This window comes from Stigmatopora argus, chromosome 18, assembly GCF_051989625.1.
Source record: "Stigmatopora argus isolate UIUO_Sarg chromosome 18, RoL_Sarg_1.0, whole genome shotgun sequence".
Classification (NCBI taxonomy): Eukaryota; Metazoa; Chordata; class Actinopteri; order Syngnathiformes; family Syngnathidae; genus Stigmatopora; species Stigmatopora argus.
Genome location: NC_135404.1, coordinates 12134234 through 12153447, shown reverse-complemented (window position 1 = coordinate 12153447; position 19214 = coordinate 12134234). Strand labels below are relative to the sequence as shown.

Here is a 19214-nt window from a genome sequence, read left to right as displayed (position 1 = left end):
GAGTGCCTGGAATTACACGAAAAAAAAATGCTGCTGCTCTTTAGCCACAGTCGTTGTATTTGGAATAAAGGCAAATAGTCATGGAAGCTAAGCTAAATATACAAAGGATATTGAATAAATACCAAACGGACATCCTAGTCACACACATGCAGCTCTTGATCACTGGCTTTATTGCGCACTTCCAGCCAGGTTTTAAATATTAACCCACGTATAGCATATCAATTAGCGTTGCACCGATACCGGCACGTCGCTCGGGTGACATCATCGAAATCGGCCGATAATCATCATCTGTATCGGAGTTAAAAATGGTATCGGCGTAACACTAATAGCACTGAATGTTTAAAATGGAATCGGTCATTTCAAGGAAACGGATGATCAGAAGTCGTACTCGCTAATGCGTGCAAAGCGCGTGCGCCAGGGCCTCCTTAACTTTGCACTTGCGTCGAATGGGTTGAATGGGAGGCGTCGGGGTCCGCTGATGAATGTCAAGCCACGCCGCCTTTGACCTTTGGTTGAGTGCTCTCAACCAAGCCGAAGCCCACCCACACTAGTCAAAAAAATGAAACTTAAACACGCACGCACAACCGTCATGGGTTGCCAGTTGCCGTTGAAATGAACCTTTTCATTCGAGCCTCGTTAGAGGCCGCGTACTATAGTAGACCACTATTGCTGTATATGGGGTGTATGATATCAATTGTTCATATGGCTATTTTTTTCTTTGCTGGTCGTTTAGTGGAGCTAGCCAGCTGGGGAAATAGGATGAGACATTTGGGCCTTGTCTTTAATTTTTTTTAATAAAAAAAAGAATGAAATTTCTTGCTATACTCTTTATACCAGTAGATCTCGGTAAATCAATGGTAAAAAATGACCTGCAATTCCTTAAGTTGCCACAGGAGAGCGCTAATTCGCCAAAAAAATCTTCAGCGAGTAAGAACTTTTCAAGGCTGTTCAGAGTGGCTTTAATTACTTACTAATTATTTCATTGTCTACAATACGAATTCTCTCTCTTTTAAAGTTTTAGCATTTATACCAAGTATTCGACGTCAATTTCAGGCAGTTTTAGAACTTTGATGTGTCATTTATAAATCTTTTGAAAGGGTCTTTGCTGCAGAAGAAGCGACAAGCGTGGACGGACAAGGAGATGGTGAGTAAAATCAAAACGATAATCATGTGATATTTATTTGAAGAGTGAGCTAATTAAGCCATTTTGTACGAGATAATGAGTCAAATGGATGCCTTGTCCTGTTGAATGTGTTTTTAATGCAGACGAAAGAAGCTTTTCTTAGCTCAAATCTATTTGTAATTCACCTGATAGCTTCCTTGATGCAAGTTAATTATTTTATATTTTCCACGGAGTTATCTAATTTAACATTTCGCTTTTCTGGGAGAAAATATGGCCCGCTTAGCAAGAGTGCAAATGTTGCGTCGGTTTCTCAAACTGTTGTATGCAGTCAGGAAAACACCACCAGAGGGCGCCATGTTCCCTTTTTTATATGTCCATACAGTCGTTTTGCTTAAAAATATAACATATATGTACCTGATGCTTACTGCAATATTTTTTTACTAAAAACATAATTTAATTTAATCTAATAAAAAATAAATTATATAGCATTATGTTAAGTTTACGTACTAAGTAGGATTCAAAAAAAAGGTGTTTTTAAAAAAAAATGCTGTTTGATTTTGTGGGATGACCATTGTTCAAGGTATGTCTTTTTTAAATTCATATTGTTTATATATTCACGTGATTTTAATTTGGTTGAAAATGTAGTTGTACCGTATGGGAACTAGATCTCGAAGAGTACATTGAGCGTGGTGCAAAATTTAAATAGGGAAAGTGACCTTTTGCGCCCATCAGCATCCGTGGAATCATTTGACTGCGAAATATGAAGCGTGAATGCCAAGCTCACCTTTTTTGAAAGTTTGCCGTGGTCCAAAATTGGAATTTAAAGTGACGGACAAGATAAGACTAATGCTAAGATTAAATTAAAATGCAGTTTCCAGAGAAACTCTTCTTTCTGAAGCATCATCGGCTCACTTCCTTGTTCACTGATTTAACCATGATACATTAGTTTCATAAACACGTACCCCCAGTTTATCTCATAAGAGAAAGGTTGACACGTTGAACTTTCAGCCGACAGTTGTAAAATTAAAAAAAATCTGCTGGATTTAAATCAATGCAATGGATTTAATGTCTGCCGTTAAAAAGTTGAATCTGACATGCTACTACAACTAACAGGCTGTCAATGGTCAGTCACCAAAACAAAACCATAAACAAGTCGCCACCATTAGGAAAGAAAGTGCAATTTATAGTCTGTGAGATTTGAGCTCGAATAAATAAAGAATGAGGACAGGTGGAAAAAAGATGGATTCCAATTGTGTCTTGGAGAAAAAAAGGATTGTGAGCTAAACAGGCCCAGAGGAGCAAATGACTGGTGGTGCGCCTAAATAAAGCGCCGCATTTGCATCTCCTTTCATTTGGTTAAAGGTCAGCCGTGACACGGAGTTCCGGGGGGGGGGCACGCGCCCAAACGTTATTCCGCCGACGGCGTCCCGCTGTTTGTGTAAATATTCCAAACTTATCTCATCGGAGCCGACGTTCCAACGGGTGGACTTTTGCTATTTATGGTTCCAAACGGGACTTAAAAATGACCTCATCGGGCAGTGCGAAGAAACGACGACTTTGGCGAGGTGTACTTTTTTTCAGACGGGGTATCTAACCGGCGGTCAGCCCCTACCCAAGATGGCCGACAAGTACGCATAAACCGAAAAATCAGGTCGTTTTTGTGCTTCTGCTGTCCATTTGAATGAGTTTATTACGAGTAACTGATCATATTCAACCGTGTGCGGTCGATTGGTCGCCGGTCGATTGGTCACCGGTCGATTGGTTGCCAGGCGATTGGTCGCCGGTAGATTGGTCGCGGTCTTTTGGTCGCCTGTTGTCGCGGTCAGGGCGACCAAAAGACCGGCGACCAAAAAAACGGCGACAAAACAAGGTAAAACAACACAGTCTATGCACCAATAAAAGCCAACAATGGCCATGAGCAGTTTCACTGAGCCGACGTGTGTGTATATACACGCGCTGTCCCTTTAAGAAGCGACGTCCGTCAGGGTCTTAACAAGTTCTCCAATAAAAGTCCGGGAAATTTGCAGCTTTTCTTTAGCCTAATAATTACTAGGGCATCAAGTATGACTAAATAGTTATTCGCAGTTTGTATTTAGGGAATTTGAGCAACCATTTAAATGGTAATTATCAATAACCTTCTGGGTGACCAAACGTCCGGCGACCAAAAGACCGGTGACCAATCAACCTTGTACCATATTCAACTGCCTTATTACTATCCCTCTCCATTCAATTGAACAATTTCCTTCTGTCAATGGCTGTCATTGAGTTCAAAAATATAACATTGGTGAATACGCCGTCGTTTAGCACTGGAAGAAAGGCGCTATCGCTATCGAGAAAAAAAGCTAAAGCGAACAAAAAGCGAAATGTTTGTGAGCAGATGACCCGGCGTAAACTTCAATGGCCAACATTGACATTGTCTGAGTGATGTTTGCAAATGAGCTCGCTGTTAATTCTGGCCCGCGGACACGCCTGACCTCTTTTGTCTTTGCTTTTCTAATTGGCCGAGCCTAGCGAGTGCAGGGCCGCTACCGACTTTATTGATTTATTTTTTTTACATCTACGCAAAATGTATTTGTTTCTCTCAATGCTAAACGAAGGCCAGCGAAGGAACAGACATTGACGAATGGAGATAAACGGCACGTGAGGTCACTCGGACGTGGCATTGGCGCTAATATTTTTCGGATGGCGCGAGTAAATCTCATCCAAACCTGTGTGACGGAATTTAATTTGCGCCCGTCGTTTTCCACTTCCCTGACGATTTGGGATTAAAATGCGGGTCAATAATTCAATCGTGCACGCTCGTATGCACGCAAACCTTTTGGGAATGTAGTTTAAGCACTGCCTAACTGAACAACGTTCATTCGATTAGATTAGATTAGATTAGATTAGATTGGATCGCTTTATTCATCCCATATTCGGGAAATGTCATTGTCGCAGTAGCAAGAGGGTGAGAATACAGACACTGAAAAAGACATTTTAAACATCAATAAATAGGTAATAAATAAGTTAAAAAATAAATTAACAATTAAATAAATATATAAATTAATTACATTAATTAATTAAATAAATATATAAATTAAAGTGATTAAATAAATACATAAATTAAATACATTGAATTAATTAATTAATTAAATGAATATATATGTAAATAAATATATGAACAAATATATAAATACATTAATAAATAAATATATAAATACTTCAATAAATAAGTATATAAATACATTAATAAATAAATAAATTGAATTAATCAATTAAATGAATAAATATATAAATAAATATATGAATGAATATATAAATACATTAATAAATATATAAAGAATTCAATAAATAAGTATATAAATACATTAATAAATAAATAAATTGAATTAGTTAATTAAATGAATAAATATATAAATAAATATATGAAAATATATAAATAAATATATGAAAAAATATATAAATAAATATATAAATACATTAATAAATAAATATATAAATACTTAAATAAATAAGTATGTAAATACATTAATAAATAAATATATAAATCAATTGAATTAATTGATTAATTAAATGAATACATATATTAATAAATATGAATAAATATATAAATACTTCAATAAATAAGTATATAAATACATTAATTAATAAATAAATAAATAAGAGATTGACTTTAGACTTCATTAGCCAAAAAAAGCTCATGTGAAGAAAGATCATTTGGAAAAGCACCGTTTTGCGATCCATTTTGCCATCGGGCTCATAAATCAAAACATCTTTTGGCGGTATTTAATAACCGGGCCTCCCGCCCAATTGCCGCCGATCGATCGCCCGATGTTTGCCGATCGATGGGCTTCCCGTCATTGGATTCGTTGACCTTCTCCCGGCTCGCTTTCTTTTCTTTTCCACGTGGGCTGCCATTGACGACGCTGGAAGTCACGACGACAGCGAGCGGAGGGATTTCCGGAGAAGCGATTAGCGGAAAGCCGGGCAAAAAGAAAAAAGGCCCTTGTCAATCTGGCTTAGAATTTCTGGAGAAATGTCCGCTTGACTTTTTAGGGAGGGAGAAAAAAGAAAAAAAAGAAGAAAAAAAAAGATCTTCCATCCAAGTTGGCAAGCAAGACGACAAGCTGCGACGTGACTGGCTTTGACCGCTTCGGATCCGACACCTGCGACGCCCGGATTCCAGATTCGGGACCTCCGGGACCACGAGGAATTACGAGGAACGATGCCAATGGATAGAAGAGGCGACAAAGTGTGTGTGTGAGAGCGTGTGAGGGAATGCAAGCATGAAAAGCAAAAAACAGACGGACGGGGACGGGCGTAGCGATAAGAAGATGATGAGCAGGAGCAACGGCGACCGCGGCAGATGTTGAGCGTCCGCCCAGCGTCCAAACAAAATGGAGGTCAACGCCTTCAAAATGCCATTTGAGGAGAAATTCAGGGGGATTTTCTGTTACGTTTTCATTCCGGATTGGACCTCCATTGCCGTCAATGGCAGACAACGTTACACCAAAGCAAAATCAATTCCCAGAGCAAAATAGATTTATTTGTATTGATTTTTTTCATTTAATGACAAAATCTTTATTTTATTTTGAAGGATTTCTGTTTTTTTTTATTCTTCATGTTTTTGTTTTATATTCTTTTCTAGTCATTTCTGTTTAAATTATTTTTTTCTAGTTTGAGAACCCTGTTCTATATTTTAAAAATCCTTAATTTACAAATAAATGGTAATTTGCCAAATTTCCACTTGAGTTTGAGTCTGATTTATTATAAAAGGACTATACTTAGCTACTTTAAAAGTGCAGTTATGCCATTTTATTGCCATTTTTGCAACTTAAACAAGCTACAGATTGTTTTGTTGTTCCATTTTGACCATAATAACAACATGTTTCTACATAATATTTATTGATTTAGTATATTTATTGGTCAATTTGAACGTAGTCATTCGAAATAAGGTAAAATAGCAACATTTTCTTTCTACAGATGTCTACAGATTGTTTTGTTGTTCCATTTTAACCATAACAACAACACATTTCTGCATGATATTTATTAATTTAGTATATTTATTGCTCAATTTGAACATAGTCATTCGAAATAAGGTAAAATAGCAACATTTTTTTCAACAGATTTCTACAGATTGTTTTGTTGTTCCATTTTAACCATAACACATTTCTGCGTGATATTGATTAATTTAGTATATTTTTTGGTCAATTTTTAACGTAGTCATTCGAAATAGGGTAAGATAGCAAAAAAAAAATTTCAAATGCGCACGCTCTCTCCTCCCTCCGCGCCGTGGTCCTGATGAGAGGGAAACAGAGGGGCTTCCATCACACACACACACATACATATACACACACCCATGCTCGCACACCCACACACCCATGCTCGCACACCCACGTTTCGCGGACGATGCCACTGGACCGCGCGGGAGCAGAGGCAAAAAACAGGGAGTTGATTTCCAACCCGAAAAAAGAAGACGAGGTCGGCGTGCTTCCTCGCGATGGAGAAGACGTGAAAAGAAGAAAATAACTCGTGGGGGAGGGACGCCGAGATGCCGCTCGGGAAAGTTTGCTCCGCTTTCTAGGGGGTTTGCTTTTGGACTTTTCCTCGCGCGGCACACACGGACGAGAACGTTGGCGTTCCGCATTGTTGCGTCCATCGAAAAAGGCACCGCTGACCGTTGCTATTTGAAAGGTGAGCCTTGTTTTTTTTCCGGGGAAAGTATACCCGCGTTTTCAGATGACGAGTCGCACCCGCACAAGTCAGGGAATGTACGAGGAAGCGTGGAAAAACAAAAGTCGTCTTTTTGGGGGCAGTTTGTTCCAATAATTGAGCGGAAAGCCAGAACAAATGTTATGCTACGTCGGAGTAGAATAAGTCGGCGCCCGTTAGCATCTGATTTTTTTCCTCACAAAAGCCAGGAAAAACAAATGCAAGCCGCCAAATGATTAAAAAGACAAAATATGACTTTTCACGGGTTGTCGTTGATCGTCATGTAACGCGTTTGAATGTTCATCACCGTCAAAGACAGACTTGAATCTGAATTTGTCCTTGTTTTTGTTTGTCACTTCACTCTGTTACTCCCTCCCTCTTTTAGCTTGATGCTATTTGACATCCTCAAAACGCGTCGCCTCGACGTCGCCGCAGATTTCAGCCGTTCTTAACATGACTTGAGATAAGATAAGATAAGATAAGATGGACAAGAAGATAACTCGTGTTGCACTCCATTCCAATATCTCGTACAAAAATGCATAGGAAGCACATACCTGTCAACCTCTGCCGATAACTGCCCTTATAAATGATTATGATTCCCCTTACAAACCTCCCCAAAAACCTTCCAAACACCGTACGACGAGTCGTACGGTGTTTGGAAGGTTTTTGGGGAGGTTTGTAAGGGGAATCATAATCATTTATAAGGGCAGTTATCGGCAGAGGTTGACAGGTATGGAAGCAAAATGTACATTTCTAGCTTTAGCTAAAAAAGGACTTCCCGAAAGGATGCGAACGGCTTGATCTCGAGTAGACGTCCAATCCGTTTGTAGTGGGAGGGCGGCAGCAAATGCGCATGTCTGTGATAACCTGTACTTTACATCACGAGCATTTTGATTGGCCGGAGTGGCATTTGAGGGCGTTTGTGCGGGTGACTTATTTCCCTCATTTTGTCTTTTTCAGCCGCCGGACCGTAACGGAACTCTCTCCCGTGCCCCGCCCCCTTCTAGACGCCGAAGCGAGGGGGCCCCCGCGGCAAGCATGGCGGCGGTCCGTCCCGCTTTCCTCCTCTTCTTCCTGTCTTGCCCGTTGGTTCGGACGGCCTCGGCTCAAGACGACGTCGGCGACGGCGTCACCGGCGTGGCCCTGGCGGCGGCGGCGTTCCCGTCGGTCAACGAGACGAGCCCGGGCGAGGACGCGGAGGTCACCACCAACCCGTTCCGGGACGCGGGCCTGTCCACGCCCTCCGGCGGCGGCGGCGACCCGGACGACGAGGACGGCCCCCCCTCGGGCGGGACGCGTTGCCAGGGCTACTACGACGTGATGGGCCAGTGGGACCCGCCCTTCAACTGCAACGCCGGCGTCTTCCTGTACTGCTGCGGCACCTGCTTCTACCGCTTCTGCTGCCAGTTCCGCCAGCAGCGTCTGGACCAGCGCATCTGCTCCAACTACGACACGCCCATCTGGGCCAACACCGGCAAGCCCGTGGCCGCCGTCACCGAGGGCCAGGAGGACCACGAGCGCGACCGCACCCACCTCATCGTCTACATCATCTGCGGCGTGGTGGCCGTCATGGTCCTGGTGGGCATTTTCGCCAAGCTGGCCCTGGAGAAGAGTCGCGGGGTCGGAGGAGGAGGAGGCGGGGCCATCACCGCTGCCGCCGCCCACGCCGACATCAGCTCCAGGTAGGACGCGTGATTTACAAAGTAGGAATTCCAGGGGTCTCCAAACTGTTCCACGACTTTCCAAAATGTCCTGGATTTTCAAAACCGCTTATCCCCTTAGGGCACTGGTGTCAAAGTTCCAGCCCGGGGGCCAAATCTGGCCCACCGCATCATTTTGTGCGGCCCGAGAAATTAAATCATGAGTGCTGACTTTCTGTTTTAGGATCAAATTCAAATGATAGATATAGATGTATATTATATTTCCTTATTTTTCCCCTTTTAAATCAATAATTGTCATTTTTTGAATCTTTTTTTTCAGTTTTTAGTTAAAAAATCATTTTGTAAAATCTAAAAATAATTATATAAATATTTTCCATTTTCCACTTTATTATTGAACATCATTTAAAAAAAATATTTTGTTTCCATTTCAAATGAAAAAAAATGATTAAAAGAAAATTTCCCTTACTAAGAAAAAAGAGCTCAAATAAACATTGCGGTTAGATCAGGGCTCGGGAACCTTTATGACAGAGAGAGCCATAAACAATTCATATTTTCTAATCTTATTTCTCGAGAGCCATTCTCGGAATTGAAAAGTAAAAATATATGAAAGTGTAATTTTGATTTTTTTTTGTCATTTCATCACTTTTAACGTACAAAAAGATTTCTTTTCTCAACATTGTTATGTGGTGGCTTACAAAATCAGTATCAATGATATCATGCATGCAGAAGAGTCATAAAAAACACAATTATGATTAAAATAGGGGTACAGGTAGTGTCGACGCCCCAGTGACCCTCACAGGTTACTGGAGAGCCATATGTATCCATGGAAAGAGCCACATATGGCTCCCGAGCCATAGGTTCCCTACCCCTGCTTTAGATATATCAAAACGGACTATTTAGGGCTTTTGATCCAGTTCTTTTAATCCAATTCCAAAAAAATCTAAATATTTTATCTAAAATGGTCCGACCGAGATGAAATGGCGTTGACGTTAATGCCGCCCGCGAACCAACCCGAGTCTATGGGCGGAGTCTTTCGGTTGGAAAGTGGGATCCTCTTCCCCCCCCCCAAATCACGTCAGGCGATTTCTACATTCCAAACGTTTTGCAAAAGAAAACCCACAAACGAAAGATAGCCAGTGGAACATGCTAAGTACTTTTATCAAGTGAGCGTTCCTTTAAAAGGTGAAGCCGTTTTTTTTTTTCAGTTGAAAGGATCTGCGGACTTTTTATCTGCGCTCTTTGACTCCGAGCTAACGAATTTGCGTTTGAAATGGCTCTTATTTTCAGTCTGGCAGATAAATCTGCTTCGAACGGGACTGTGAAACGGAAACGCTCCTCAGGCTCCCTTTTGTGTTTTCGCGGGAGGATTATCTCGGAGAGTCGACTTTCCCGATAAACCTCACGCTGTCAGATAAAATTTGGCCAAGATGGCCGCTCCAAGTGGATTATTGCACCGACGGAGCGCCGTCGCTTGGACTTTCAAGTCTGAGAGATCCATTTTACTGGCTTAAAAAGGACCAGTGACCATCCCACACTTCAGGCTGAGTGGAATGCTCTCATGCACCCCTTTACACAAGGCTGTCAGACTCGGGTTGGTTCGCGGGCCGCTTTAACGTCAACTCGATTTCATGTGGACCATTTTAGATATAATATTTAGATATTTTTTTTATAAATGGATTAAATGAACTTGATTAAAAGCCCTGAATATTCAGTTTTTTATAGATCTAAAACAATGTTTATTTTAGCTTTTTTAAATATATTTTTAGATTTTACAAAATGATTTTTGAACTAAAAACGCAGAAAAAATTGATTAAGAAAGGACAATTATTGATTTAAAAGGGGGGGAAATCGGGAAATTTAATACACATCTATACTCTTCATTTGAATTTGATCCTAAAACAGAAAGTCGGCACTCATCATTTACTTTCTCGGGCCACACAAAATAATGCGGCGGGCCAGATTTGGCCCCTGGGCCGCCACTTTGACACATGTGATTTAAGGCAAGGGTGTCAGACTCGGGTTGGTTCGCGGGCCGCTTTAACGTCAACTCGATTTCATGTGGGCCGGACCATTTTAGATATATTTTGATTGTGTTTTTTAATAAATGGATTAAAAGCCCTGAATATTCAGGTTTTTTTATAGATCTAAAACAATGTTTATTTGACCTTTTTTATATATATTTTGAGATTTTACAAAATGATTTTTGAACTAAAAACACAGAAAAAATGATTAAAAAATTGCAATTATCGATTTAAAAGGAGGAAAAAAATCAGGAAATTGAATATACATCTATACTCTCCATTTTAATTTCATACTAAAACAGAAAGTCGGCACTGATGATTTACTTTCCCGGGCCACACAAAATGATGCGATGGGCCAGATTTGGCCCCCGGGCCGCCACTTTGACACCTGTGCCCTACGTAGATGGTGCCCCGGGCGGTCGCCCACATTGCCAATGGCAAAAACCGACCCTCCGCTCAAGTCTCCATCCAAAATGGCCATATTGCGGGAAACCTTGTCCATATGTCGTACAGCAAAACAAGCCGCCAGTCAAGCGCAACTGGATTTTCGGCCTCGGGCGAGCGAGACAAGACGTGACTCTTGCAAATGGGATGCTTTTTTTTTTCTTCCTAATTTGTATTTATTTGCGTCACAAAGCAACGCAACCACTGGTTTAAGTCACAAAATGTATTCTATGATTGTATCGGTCACTTGCTTGGTAATACGTGGCTTGCTTTGTTGACAAATACGGTTTTTCCAACCGAACAGGACCCTGACGGACCTGCTGAAGCAACAGGGAGGAGAATTGATCCCGGTGGAGAACGTGGAGGGCCGCTCGCCCGGCAGAGGTCGAGCTAACGGCGTCTCGTCAAGGATGCAACGCAGCCGGAGCGGTGAGTCCAAAAAAAGGGGATAAAAAGATAGCAACAACAGCGTTAAGCATGCTTAAAATGTCTCCAAAATCTTTGTTCGATGCCGCCACATCACCACAAAGGTCATCTAAAAAAAGAAATCACACTTTTCTTTGAGTCAAACGCTCTCCAAATGTGACGTGTGTGTTTTAAATCAAGATTTTTTTTTTTTAAATATTTTGAATTGCTCACCTAAAAAATCAAATATTCCCATAAAGATTCATTATTTGTATATAAAATGCAGTTAACCCATATGAAATCAAATAACTTGTTTATTTCATCTCTGGACATTAGAAGGTTTTTCTTAACACTTTAGCAAATTAAAAGAAAAATTAAAAAAAATACAAAAAAAATTGAACTTTAGCAAATTAAAAGAAAAATTAATTTAAAAAAAAAAATTAAAACTTTAGCAATTTAAAAATGACATTAAATCTCAAAATTTGGAAAGCACAATTAAAAACAAAAAGCCGCATTTTTGACTGTCCGCTTTTAATGGAATAGCGCCGGCAATTACAATGATTATATAAACAAATTGAGAAGTATATACTATACATTATATACTATAATAAACTTTAAATCCTACTTGTATGATGACAATAAAAGATTCAATATAAATCTGCAAAATAAAGCCGTTAGTGTCAGTAATCCTCAAAATCATACGTAAGTTTGCTCCACTTGATTTGCGTACATCACGGGAAGTGTCAATCAATGTATTATTCGGTGCATGAAAGGAGCCAATGATATTTTTATTCCTCTCAGCTACATAACACATGTGCTTCAAATATTGACACACACACACACACACACACACACATACACACACATATACACACACAAAGTCTGTCACTCTAGTTATTCCCAGAGGCTTTTTTTTTACTCTGGTTACCTTCTCGTCACACATGTCATCCATCCTTACGCCTGATATTGAAATCAAGGTCGTGGCAAAAGCGCAGACTAAACTAGACAAAAATATCCATCGCAATGTTTTGTATCCCAATAGCTTATCCGCCCAAAAAATAGATTTTCAAATAATGTGACTGTCTAACCAGTTACCAATATTTTCCAATTGAATATTTTCTATGTCGGTTTTTGCAATAGGAAATGAATGGGATATTTTGTAAACATCTTTTTGGGGAGTTTTTGGAACATTTTGGATGTTTAGCGGTGATTAGTTTAAAAAATGTTGCACTCTCCCTGTCAAAATGAATTGGTTTGTCTAGTCCTGGTTAACCTAAATCCAAATAATAAATAATTCGAGATTAGAATCGCCCCCGTATGACGACACGCTTTTCTATTGACTACAGTAATCCCTCGAATAACGCGGCTTCACTACATTGCGTTTTTTTTCTGTGGGATTTTTTTTTTACTAATTACTTATATTATTTTTTGGGTAAGTTCATAAAAATGTGAAAATCCACGCCGGAACTCGCAAGCGGAAGCCACTCCCCTGTCCTCCGCTTTCTACTAGAAGTTTAAAAAAAAAAAAACTTTTTTTTTTAAAATAGTGGTGACCTCTCTTTGCATTTTTTTTTCGTTTATCGCAGCCATGTCTGGTCTACATTAAGCGGTCTAGACCCCTCTGTGCTATTTTGTACGTCGACTTGCCCGTATTCATTTGAATGAGGTCCGGTAAATGCCACTTGCTATTGCGCTGTGTAGTATAAAGTCCAAGTTTTTCTTGCTTTACTCCTGTTTTTATTATCCGTGATGTCATTGAGCAAGGGTGTCAGACTCGGGTTGGTTCGCGGGCCGATTTAACCTCAACTTGATTTCACGTGGGCCGGACCATTTTAGATATTATATTTAGATTTTTTTTATAAATGGATTAAAAGAACTACATTAAAAGCCCTGAAAATTCAGTTTTTTATAGATCTAAAACAATGTTTATTTTAGCTTTTTTATATTTTACAAAATGATTTTTGAACTAAAAACAAAGAAAAAATGATTAAAAAATAACAAATATCGATTTAAAAGGGGGAAAATCAGGAAATTGAATATACATCTATACTCTTCATTTGAATTTGATCCTAAAACAGAAAGTCGGCACTCATCATTTACTTTCCCGGGCCACACAAAATAATGCGGCGGGCCAGATTTGGCCCCCGGGCCGCCACTTTGACACACATGTCATTGAGGATCCGCGAAAAAATGTTCCCTTATGAAGATATTAACAACACTTCATAGTTTCTTAAGTTAACGGCACTTTATAGTGTGTTAATTGGTCCGAGTTGTGCTTTCCGCTCCCCATGTAAATAGAAATGGAGCCATGAGACAAAATGGAACATTGAATAGATTGCATGGACTGCAAACAGCTGAATAACATTGATTTTTCCAGAGTGGGATAGCAAACAGAGGTCCGATGTGGCTAGAAAAAAATAGTCCCCATGATTAGACACACGTGTGTAGGCTAATTAAGCGTTTTTAATCTGATGAGCGACAGCCGCAAGTGATAAAAGCTCTGCTGCGATTCTGTCTGCGACTGTCACAAGAAGAAAATTGGAAGAAAAAAAAGCCTGACAGCCCCTTAAAGTTGTGGAAGTTCCCCTGAGCTATTAGCAGCTTAGCAACGTTGAAGCCAAAACGTGCTCCCAAATTCTCTAGCAAACATGACTCATGGCGCAAAGAAAGCTGCAAGCGGGAAAATAAAAAATAAATAAATCCATTTTATAAAGATGACCTATTTAACGAGGGCGACCGCAGAAGCGACGTGACAAAAAAAAATCAGGGAAGCGTACATTTCACCTGTCGGCCAATTTGGACCCGGTCGGCGAATTTGGACGCGATTGCAAACGTGCGGTCGCTCGACGCGGCGAGGTCGGAAATGGGAAAATTAGGTCTCGGAAAGGAATGAGGCCGACGGGGATCTGCAACCTGGTTTTTACGTCAAGTGTTTGTGACTCACTGGCCTTAAAAAATGCAAAGTTTCCTCTCAGGCCGTATTGAAATTCAAATTCTGGCTTGGAAGTTTCAGGCAAACTGCTTAGTCCAAACCGCTTGCAATGCAAATTTCCACAAGGCCGGCAAGAATTACATTTATTTTGCGGCTATTTGCTGTTGTGTTTTGGACAAATTTGCATTTGTGTTTTGGACAAAAATTGGCATTTGTGTTTTTGGACAAATTGGCATTTGCGTTTTGGACAAATTTGCATTTGCGTTTTGGACACATTTGCATTTACATTTTGGACAACTTTGCATTTACGTTTTGGACACATTTGCATTTACTTTTTGGACACATTTGCATTTTCGTTTTGGACAAATTTGCATGTGCGTTTTGGACAAATTGGCATTTGCGCTTTGGACACAAATTGGCATTTGTGCTTTGGACACAAATTGGCATTTGTGTTTTTGGACAAATTTGCATTTGTGTTTTTGGACACATTTGCATTTATGTTTTGGACAAATTTGCATGTACGTTTTGGACAAATTTGCATTTACGTTTTGGACACATTTGCTTTTGCGTTTTGGACACATTTGCATTTGAGTTTTGGAAGCATTTGCATTTGAGTTTTGGAAGCATTTACAATTGTGCTTTGGACAAATTGGCATTTTTGTTTTGGCAAATTTCCAATTGTCTTTAGGACAAATTGGCATTTTTGTTTTGGCAAATTTGCATTCGTGTTGCGGTCATTTGCCATTTTTCGCCCCAAATTCCATTTATATTGCAGCTATTTACCCTTTCGTTTCGGCCAATTTGCATTCACGCGTTCATTCTTTTCCAAAGCTCTTTTCAATTGCCGTTCACATTGTAGCAATTTCCATGTGTGTTTTTTTCCTTGTGCGTTTGGACTATGTATGCACTTAAGTAGCAAGTTGCATATTTCATCCAAACAAAACCCTCCTTTCTTTTGGCTCTCCCCCTGGCACTCAAAACTCTCTTAGCGTACGTTTCGTAACGCATTATTAAAGGAACGTGCCGCTCTTTTTTAGAATTCCTTCACGGTGGTGAGCAGCCACAATGGGATGGCGAGCTGGCCGCCAGTCCGCCCGTTGGTTTGACAAAAGTCCAGGCGAACGAAGACCAAACCGTGACATCTCTCCGCGTCTCTCCAATTTATTTGCGAGAACATCCTGCCTTCCTCCAAAGGCCGCTCTCTTTTCACCCGCCAAAACCGCCAGCGATTAGCATTCCCAACTCGGGCCGCGTATCGTGTTTCGCCGGCGGCCATCGGAGCCATGAGATGATTGGCCTCCCTCGCACGCGGCGACCCAGCACGGATAGACTTGACTGGCGTGTGGGAAAGCCGGCCGTACCGTTAAATCAAACGTATGCGAGTCAAATTGGATGCGTTTAAGGGACGGGCGTCGTCGTTTTAAATGCCTCTGATTTCATTGTTGCTCCGCCCCCCCCCTCTAAAAAAAACAAGTTAAAAGCCCGCCTGCTTCCCCGAGGCCGACGTCGAGTACATCATTTGCATCGGTGGATTTTGTTAACGCTAATAGCCTAGCCTTCCCTCTCCCACTTTGCTCCGTTCCTCATTAACCTCGCTTCATTTGGCACGGACACGACAGGTCGGCAGAGGCCGGGAATTCATGTCTTTTATCTGAGGAACGAATCTGCTCGGCCGGAGTGTTTGGCGTTGAAACTTTTCTCAGCGCCGATGGTGCCGTCTTACCGTGTTTACTCGCGTATAAGCCGCCCCGCGTATAAGCCACACCCTTAAAATTGCTTTAAAATGGTTGAATTTGACAACTTATTCATGTATTTATTTATTAACTTACTTTTACCTATCTATTTATGTCTAAAATGCCTTTCCTATTCCTGCATCCTCACCCTCTTGCTACTGTGACAACAAAATTTCCCGAATACGGGATGAATAAAGTTATCCAATCCAATCCAATCCAAACTTCTCGCGTAAAAGCCACCCCGCGTATAAGCCGCACCCTTAAAATGGCCTTAAAATGGTTGAATTTGACAATTTCTCGCGTATAAGCCGCCCGCTGATTCCCAATTTTCACCTCCATATTCATGGTTTTAATAGTGAGCACAAATGTGTCACTTTGAAAGGAAAATCTCAAGAAAAATCATCGCACATACTATTTATGAGATCCTGTATGAATCCAAATATACTAAACCTATCATAATGAATGAATTCATCTAGTAATGGTTGTTTTCTTACTGCAAAACAGAAAATAACCCACAAATAATACATGTTACTTTGCTACTTTCTTCTGGTGAAAGAGTATAGCAAGTCTTGTGCCTGCGTAAGCCGTACGAGTCATTTTTTTAGTTACAAATACGGCTTATATGCGAGGAAAAATATGGTAACTCTTCTGGTAATGGCAAGCCTGCGAAATCAAATCACATGTGCTATTCTTTCCCCGTCGTCTGACCGCATTTTCCCGTGTTCCAACAGAACAGTACCACCTGAATAACTCGGCGCACGGGCAGTTCGGACCGAGCCTTCCTCACTCGCACAGCCACCATAGCGCCGTGGGACTCAACAAGTACACCTCGCTGAAAGCCGTGGGTAAGTCACACGACGCGGGCAAGCGAGGCTGTCCATTTTTTTTTCAAACCCAAAAAACGCAAAGCAACACTTGACGGGAACGGCGTCGGTACGGTTAGCGAAGGATTGTTGCGTTCTCTTTTCGACTCCAGGTATGATAGCGCAGTAATGCTACGCCACCTTCAAAAACAAGCTTGAGGCTTTTTGCCGGGTGTTAAAGGTCACCCAGGCAACAACGTGTTCTCCTCAGGACGTAGAAATCCGTCCGGCCTCGGGCTTGTCATTGGACGCAAACCAGAATCAAATAGGCGCTGGACAAGACGGATTTTATTAACCTTTATCATCCACAATAACGCACAAATGCCCTTTTTCAGGCCATCTCTTTAGTTTCTCTCCATATTTCAATGAATAAAATCTAATATATCGTTTCACAAGTACATTTTTTGTGCTATCGGACAATACCGTAAAATACTGCCGCATTTTTGTAAACAATACGTGAAAAGAAAATTTATGAGTAAATGATGGCGTACCTGCAGTCATCATTTGCGTAGACGGTGTTGAGGCGTCCAACCCATTTGAAATGGGAGGGCTGGCATATATGTGATCGTATGATTTATTTGGATGTCTGGCACGAATTCCAATTTACTTCCACTAGGGTGTGTTTTATTTCAAATCCAATTATTAAATACCACCCCAGTTTTCATTGGAGATTGGTTATTGGTAAGCGCGTCAGACGATGCGGGTCTTCTTTGTCCTCCACAGCGGACGGCGCATCTCACAGCTACTACAAGAGCTTCCCCGTCATGGACTTTGCTCAGTACCGGACGGCCGGCTTTCCGCCCGTACCGGTCCCGGCGCCGGCTCCGGTTCCGGTCCCTCCCAAGGAGAAGTCCTACATGCACCGGCAGCAGGTCCCGTCGCGGTCCCTTGACCCGCGTTCTCCCCTTTCCATCTCCATCCCCCCCGACCCGCGTTCTCCCCTCTCCATCTCCATCCCCCCCGAGCCGGCGCTCTCGGCCTCCCGCGCCCGCGAGCCGCCGTCTCGCCACGTCCAGAGGCAGAGCTCGGCCCCGGGCTGCGGGTCGGCGCACGCCTCCCACCGGAGACACGTGTACTCGGCCCGCCGGCAACGGAGCACCGACAACGTGCCGGATCTTTTCGGGCCGCCTTGCGGCGGGGGGTACGCGCCGGGCCACGGCCCACATTTCCACCCGCAACATCCTCCCCCGGCCAGGTACTACCAGCAGGTCAGGCCCAAGAACTACACCACCCACAGTTCCACGGAGGTGACGGTCTAAGAGCGGCTCGGCGCCGGGAAAACGCCGCACTTTTTGGTTCGGTGGGACGCCACCTGAAAAGGGGTATCAAATTACGAATTCGGGAGGACGAATAAGTTGGACAGAAATGGAGGAAAGTTGACGGACAAACGCTTGGGATCCTTTAGACCGCCGTCTAATGAAGCGTCTCGTGCGTAGGATGTGGAATCAATAGATTTGGGCTCAATTCCAAATCCCGTCATGTTGATTTTGGCTGACTTCCAGCTGATTTCAACGAATTGGACGTCTGCTCACAATCAACTCATTTCAATTAACAGCAGAAAGGACCATTGACCATTATGGCAGTGTCCCTAGCTGGCGGCCATCTTGAGGAGGGCGACCGATGCTTCGATGCTAGCTCCCAAAACGCCAACCATCTGCACATTTTGTATTTGTACTCTCCCATTACGATCAATACTGATTCGTGTATCCTATGGGTGGAATCCTGCCCGTCCCCCCCCAAAAAAACTGTCAAACATTCTCACAGTAATGTTTACAAGAAAAAAATGTTAATACGCATTTTAACGTCCACTTTGGAGTGGTTAGCGCGTCGGCCTCGCAACTCTGGGGCCCCGGGTTCAAATCCAGGTCACATCCCACCTGTGTGGAGTTTGTTCTCCCTGGGCCTGCGTGGGTTTTCTCCGGGTACTCCGGTTTCCTCCCACATTCCCCCCCCCCCAAAAAATGCATGGCAGGCTGATTGGACACTCTAAATTGCTCCTAGCTATGATTGGTTGTTTGTCTCCTTGTGCCCTGTGATTGGCTGGCCACCCATTCAGGGTATCCCCCACCTCTGGCAGACAGCTGGGATTGGCTCCAGCACCCCCCACGACCTAATTGAGGACAAAGCGGTTCTTAAAATGAGGTGAGACGAGACGTCCACTTTGTCAATGGCGGTGAACGAGTGAATGTTTGTAGTTGCAAACGTTGACTTAAATGACCGATTACGCAACCATTTGAACACCCCCCCCCGAGCCTAAAAACATCCTAGAAGTAGGCCACTATCAAAAATACAATATGTAAGCAGTTTGTCAATGCCTCACTGAGCCTATTGTCCGCGACCC

General features: G+C 42.0%; 1 protein-coding gene across 2 annotated transcripts; it reads left to right on the top strand.

Annotated features, from left to right (window-relative positions):
• The first annotated feature begins 144 nt into the window (after positions 1 to 144).
• On the top strand, positions 145 to 18820 carry shisa8b (shisa family member 8b). 2 transcript variants are annotated; one of them, XM_077625911.1, is made up of 5 exons: positions 145 to 1144; positions 7775 to 8496; positions 11245 to 11369; positions 16742 to 16855; positions 17597 to 18820. In XM_077625911.1, exons 1-5 carry the CDS (start codon positions 1142 to 1144, stop codon positions 18130 to 18132), a joined length of 1500 nt encoding a protein of 499 aa, XP_077482037.1. In that variant the 5' UTR covers positions 145 to 1141; the 3' UTR covers positions 18133 to 18820. The 2 variants fall into 2 exon arrangements, with proteins under 2 accessions (XP_077482037.1, XP_077482038.1); XM_077625912.1 differs by lacking the exon at positions 145 to 1144 and adding an exon at positions 6465 to 6796.
• The last annotated feature ends 394 nt before the right edge of the window (positions 18821 to 19214 follow it).

Excerpts from the sequence above, each read along its gene's own strand:
- shisa8b (XM_077625911.1), top strand. Across the intron at positions 8,497-11,244 it reads CACGCCGACATCAGCTCCAG|GACCCTGACGGACCTGCTGA; the intron begins GTAGGACGCGTG and ends CCAACCGAACAG. Across the intron at positions 16,856-17,596 it reads CACCTCGCTGAAAGCCGTGG|CGGACGGCGCATCTCACAGC; the intron begins GTAAGTCACACG and ends TGTCCTCCACAG.